The 6,001-nt window shown below is 46.8% G+C and overlaps 1 protein-coding gene across 4 annotated transcripts in view; it reads left to right on the top strand.

The window, feature by feature from the left end:
• The window catches only part of LOC102987556 (retinol dehydrogenase 13), a 10,876-nt gene extending 5,496 nt beyond the window's left edge, over window positions 1-5,380 (top strand). Inside the window, exons 3-5 of one of the 4 annotated variants that reach the window (XM_055082355.1) lie at window positions 1,955-2,110; window positions 4,543-4,610; window positions 4,783-4,889. In XM_055082355.1, the coding sequence (XP_054938330.1) occupies window positions 1,955-2,110; window positions 4,543-4,610; window positions 4,783-4,806 (248 nt within the window). In that variant the 3' untranslated portion in view covers window positions 4,807-4,889. Of the gene's footprint in view, window positions 1-1,954; window positions 2,111-4,542; window positions 4,611-4,713 lie in introns of all 4 variants that reach the window. The other 3 variants (XM_028483922.2, XM_028483920.2, XM_028483923.2) reach the window with 3 other exon arrangements.
• The last annotated feature ends 621 nt before the right edge of the window (window positions 5,381-6,001 follow it).

Raw genomic sequence — 6,001 nt, 5'->3', positions numbered from 1 at the left:
CACGTGCCGCGGAGCGGCTGGGCCCGTGAGCCGTGGCCGCTGCGCCTGCGCGTCCGGAGCCTGTGCTCCGCAACGGGAGAGGCCACAACGGTGAGAGGCCCGCGTACCGGGAAGAAAAAAAAAAAAAAAGAGTGAGAAGGGATATAGGGCCAACACACCCACTGTGGTCCCTTGAGAGCCAGGCTGCCACTGGGAGGACAGACAGATCCGGGACTTGATGAGTCCATTTTCATTTTGGACTGTGTGCTGGGGGGGCCAGATGCGTAGGAGGCAGCCGGCCCAGCTGTGGAGGATGAGCCCCGTAGACCCACGCGGTTCGGCATCCTTGCTGCCCATCCTCCTCTCAATCCCTGTTTCTTCTGACTTTTCCAATTTGAAAAAAAAAAGTTTAAAAAAATTAAATTTTTTCCTTTTTTTTTTTTTTTAAATTTTGGCTCTGCCGCCCCGGCATGCGGGAACTTAGTTCCCCGACCAGGGATGGAACCTGCGCCCCCTACAGTGGAAGCACGGAGCCTTAACCCTCTGGACCGCCAGGGAAGTCCCCCAAAAGTTTTCTTTTTAAAGGCTGTATTAAGATTTAATTCACACATTTAAAATACACACTTCCATGGTGTTTAGCATATTCACACAATTGTGCAGCCGTCACTGGTCTCCATTTTAGAACATTTTTCATCACCCCAGAATGAAACCTGGCTCCTCTAAGCCATTATCCCCTAATTTCCCTTCCCCACCAAAGCTAGGAAACCACTAATCTCCCTTCTGTGGATTTGCCTCTTCTGGACATTTCAGGTAGATGAGTCATTCACTCTGCGTCCTTTTGTGTCTGGCTTCTTTCACTGAGCCATCACATTTGTGAGGTTCATCCATGGCGTTGGAATTTCCTTCCTTCTCATGGCTAATATCCCACTGATGCACAAACCACATTTCACTTATTCATTCATCCCTTAAAAAATTGTTTTTAAAATTTTATATTGGACTATAGTTGCTTTACAGTGTTGTGTTAGTTTCAGGTGTACAGCGGAGTGATTCAGTTACACATATACATGTATCTGTTCTTTTTCAAGTTCTTTTCTCATTTAGGTTGTTACAGAATATTGAGCAGAGTTCCCTGTGCTGTACAGCAGGTCCTTGTTGGTTATTTATCTTATGTATAGTAGTGTATACATGTCAATCCCAAGCTCCCAATTTATCCCTCCCCACCAATATTCGTTTATCCCTTGATGGACATTTGGGTTGTTTCCACCTCTGGCTATTCTGCATAGTGCTGCTGTGTACATTCGAGTACACATTTTTGTGTGGACTTACGTTTTCATTTATCTTGGGTGTCTATACTTAGGAGTGGATTTTTTTTTTCTAACTTTTAAAAATTTTTTATTGGAGTAGAGTTGATTTACAGTGTTGTTTCAGGTGTACAGCAAAGTGAATCAGTTATACGTATACATATATCCACTCTTTTTTTTTTTTTTTTTACATTCTTTTTTCATATAGATCATTACAGAGTATTGAGTAGAGTGTCCTGTGCTATACAGCAGGTTCTTATTAGTTACCTATTTTATATATAATAGTGTGTATATGTCAATCCCAATCTCCCAATTTATCTCCCCCATCCCCTGGTAACCATAGGTTTGTTTTCTACATACACGACTCTACTTCAGTTTTGTACATTACTTCATTTGTACCCTTTTTTTGGATTCCACATCTAAGTGATATCATCTGATATTTGTCTTTCTCCATCTGACTTACTTCCCTCAGTATGACAATCTCTGGGTCCATCCATGTTGCTGCAGGTGGCATTATTTTGTTCTTTTTATGGCCGAGTAGTAGTCCATTGTATATATGTAGCACATCTTCTTTATCCATTCCTCTGCTGATGGACATTTAGGTTGCTTCGGGAGTGGAAATTTAAAACAAAATTTCATTAAAAAGGTTTTTTTTTTTGGTCTGGCTCTTGCAGGAGGTACCATCATTCTGGCCTGTCGAGACTTGGAGAAGTGTGAGGCGGCAGCCAAGGAGATTCGAGGGGAGACCCTTAATCACCGCGTCCACGCCCGGCACCTGGACTTGGCCTCCTTTAAGTCCATCCGCGAGTTCGCAGCGAAGATCATCGAAGGTGAAGAGGGGTGACGCTGGCCTTGTGGGGCGAGGACTTGGGCGGCCGGGCTGTGGGCAGGGAATTACACCAGGCTAGGCCCTAGAGCCAGCTATTGGTCGCCACCTGTTTTCGTTCAGCCTTTGGGTAAAGATTTTACATTTTTTTCTCTTCTGACATTTTCACGTTTACATATTTTTCATTTTTACATGGGGGAAAGAAAATTAAAGGAATAACATTTCATGACGTGATCATTATATGGAATGCAGATTTTATTTTATTTTGGCTGTGCCACATGGTTTGTGGGATTTCTTTTTTTTTTTTTTTTTTTTAAATAAATTTATTTATTTATTTTTTGCTGCATTGGGTCTTCGTTGATGCACATAGGCTCTCTCTAGTTGTGGCGAGCAGGGGCTACTCTTCGTTGCGGTGCGCTGGCTTCTCGTTGTGGTGGCTTCTATTTTTGTGGAACACAGGCTCTAGGCACGCGGGCTCAGTAGTTGTGGCACGCGGGCTCAGTATTTGTGGCTCGCGGGCTCTAGAGTGCAGGCTCAGTAGTTGTGGTGCACGGGCTTAGCTGCTCCATGGCATGTGGGATCTTCCCGGACCAGGGCTCGAACCCGTGTCCCCTGCATTGGCAGGCGGATTCTCAACCACTGGGCCACCAGGGAAGCCCCGGCTTGTGAGATCTTAGTTCCTGGACCAGGGATGAAACCTGCGCCCTTGGCAGTGAAAGCGCAGAGCCCTAACCACTGGACCGCCAGGGAGTTCCCAGAATTCAGATTTTCGTTTTCATCAAGTTTTATTGGCATGAAGCCATGCCCATTGGTTTATGTATTATCTGTGGCTGCTTTAGTCCTGGGAGGGCAGAGTTTAGTAGAGACAGACCATATCGCCTGCAAAGCCAGAACTATTTACTACCTGGTCCTTTACAGCAGAAGTTAACTGACTGCTGTCTAGGAAAACTAAGTCCTTTGTGTGCTTGGATCCTACAAGAAGTAGAGGCCAAGGAGGGAGGAAGAGTTAGCCAGGTGGAGAAGGGCAGAAACACTGATTCAGCCAACATTTCCGGAGGCTCTCTGGCTCTTGGTGACGCAGGTGACACAGACGTGAGTCAGATTCAGGCTCTGGTTCCGAGGAGCGCCCGGGCCGGTGGGGAACGTGGCTGTGACAAGAGGTAACTAAGGGTTAGTGCAGAGAATCTGGAGCTCCCACATTCTTTGCTGGGTGTTTCTTTTTGCAAATCCAGGGATCAGGCTGGCATTTCTCTGCACTTCCGTCACGTTGATGCCTGACTCACTCTTTTTGCTCCCCACCACATGGTCTCAGAACCACTTATGAATTTATTTTTTTCACACAGGAATAACATTTGGAGGGTTAAATGTTCAGAAAGTGCAAATGGGGATACAGCAGAACATCTTCCTGCCACACCTGCCAGTAGCTCCCAGCACGCCGTCCTCAGATGTGTTCAGTGCTCCACCTCTTGTGTGTCCTTCCGGGGACCATTTATGCATTTATAAAGCAAACGGGGATACACTTCCCCTTGGCTTTTTTGTACAAAGCGGAGCCTGGGGCTTCCCTGGTGGCGCAGTGGTTAAGAGTCTGCCTGCCGATGCAGGGGACGCGGGTTCGTGCCCCGGTCCGGGAAGATCCCACGTGCCGCGGAGCGGCTGGGCCCGTGAGCCGTGGCCGCTGAGCCTGCGCGTCCGGAGCCTGCGCTCCGCAACGGGAGAGGCCACGACTGTGAGAGGCCCGCGTACAGAAAAAAAAAAAAAAAAAAAAATGCGGAGCCTGTTATATACCTGGTGCTGCCCTTTGCTTTTTCTCCCCGGTTCTATCTTGGAGATCGTTGCAGGCAGAACTTTTTCCTTCTTTTTTTGTGGCTAGCTTGTGTTTTTTTTGGTCTTTTTTTTGGCCACTGTGTGGCATGTGGGATCTTAGTTCCCTGACCAGGGATGGAACCCGTGCCCCCTGCAGTAGAAACATGGAGTCCTAACCCCTGGACTGCCAGGGTATTCCTGTGTGTGTATTTTTAAAATTTTTATTGAAATATAGTTGATTTACAATGTTTTTGTAGTTTCAGGTGTACAGCAAAGTGATTCAGTTATATACACACACACGCTCACACACACACACAAATTCTTTTTTAGATCCTTTTCCATTATAGGTTAGTACAAGATATTGAATATAGTTCCCTGTGCTATACAATAGGTAGGTCCTTGTTGGTTATCTATTTTATATATAGTGATGTGTATATTTTAATCCCCAGCTCCTAATTTATCCCTCCCCCCCTTCTCCTTTGGTAACCATAAGTTTGTTTTCTATGCCTGTGAGTCTATTTCTGCTTTGTGAATAAGATCATTTGTATCATTTTTTTAGATTCCACATGTGATATCATATGGTATTTGTCTTTTTCTTTCTGACTGACTTCACTTTGTATGATAATCCTCTAGGTCCATCCACGTCGCTGCAAATGGCATTATTTCGTTCTTTTTCATGGCTGAGTAATACTCCACTGTATGTATGTACCACATCTTCTTTATCCATTCCTCTGTCGGTGGACACACTTAGGTTGCAGAAAATACTTGTCGAATAGATAATAACAAAGCCGTTCTACCCGACAGGTTCTATCATCACCCCTTGTACGGAAGGGTAAACTGAGTCACACACTTGTCCTCACCGCTGTCTTCCAGAGGAGGAGCGAGTGCACACCCTGATCAATAACGCAGCCGTGATGCGGTGCCCCCACTGGACCACCGAGGATGGCTTTGAGATGCAGCTTGGCGTTAACTACCTGGGTGAGGCTGCAGGCTGTGTGGCATCAGCCTGGGACGTGAGCAGGAGCCCCCATGGGCCAGACACAGGCTCCGGGAGGGGTCTTCCTCTCTCCGTCGTGGCCAGGCGGCCGTGGGTAGGGTCACCTGGCAGCTCACGGAATCGCCTGTTCATCGCTGGACCCTCAGTCCTTTGGACCTTCCATCAGCCCCTTGGCCATTTGTCCCTTTGTCTGCCTGTCCCCCAGTCTCTGTCTGCCCTTCTCTCACTGTGTCAGTTTATCTTTTGTCACCGTGAATGCATCTGCAGTCCGTTAGTAAGGGTGATGGATGTTGGGTGGACACCAATCCTATAGGATTAAGGCCCACCCTAATGGCCTCACCCTAATAGCCTCATTTTACCTTGATCACCTCTCTAAAGACCCTCTCTCCAAATAAGGTCACATGCTGAGTTCCTGGAGGGTAGGGCATATTCTTTTAGGGGGGTTGGGGAGGGTGACACAATTCACCCATAATACATGTGACTGCCCTTCACCCCCTTTGGGCTGGGACTCAGTCATGTGACCTGAGGGAGCTACAAGGGAGTCTGGGAAATGTAGTCTTTCACTGGGCAGTTGCATGCATAACCCAGAATTCTGTCACTGCAGAAGAAGTGGAGAAAGGATTTTGGGAGACAGAAGGCATCTCTTCTCTAGCTGACCTCATAGAGGGTTATCACAGGGCTTTGTGACAATTGTTGTCGGGAATGTCTTGTACATTGTAGGATTTTTTTTTTTTTTTTTCTTTTTAACATGCCACACGGCTTGTGGGATTTCAGTTCACTGATCAGGGATTGAACCCTGGCCGCAGCAGTGAAAACCCAGAATCCTAACCATTAGGCCACGAGGGAACTCCCACATTGTAGGATTTTTAGCAGCATCCCTGGCCACCACCCACTAGGTGGCAGTAGCACTCCCTCTACTGTCCACAGTTGTGATGATCAAAATTGTCTCTAGGTGGTGCCAAATGCCTGCTGGTGGGGGGCGCAAAGTTGGCCCCTGTTGAGAAACATGGGTTATGGGAGGATGAAATAAGGTGATGTTCTCAGTATGGTCCTATGCACGGGTCAAGAATTCAGTGACAGTTATCTTTGCGTTTT

Source organism: Physeter macrocephalus, unplaced genomic scaffold (genome assembly GCF_002837175.3).
Source record: "Physeter macrocephalus isolate SW-GA unplaced genomic scaffold, ASM283717v5 random_101, whole genome shotgun sequence".
Classification (NCBI taxonomy): Eukaryota; Metazoa; Chordata; class Mammalia; order Artiodactyla; family Physeteridae; genus Physeter; species Physeter macrocephalus.
Note: the sequence above shows the minus strand (reverse complement) of the source record. Positions and strands in the feature narration are given on the sequence as shown.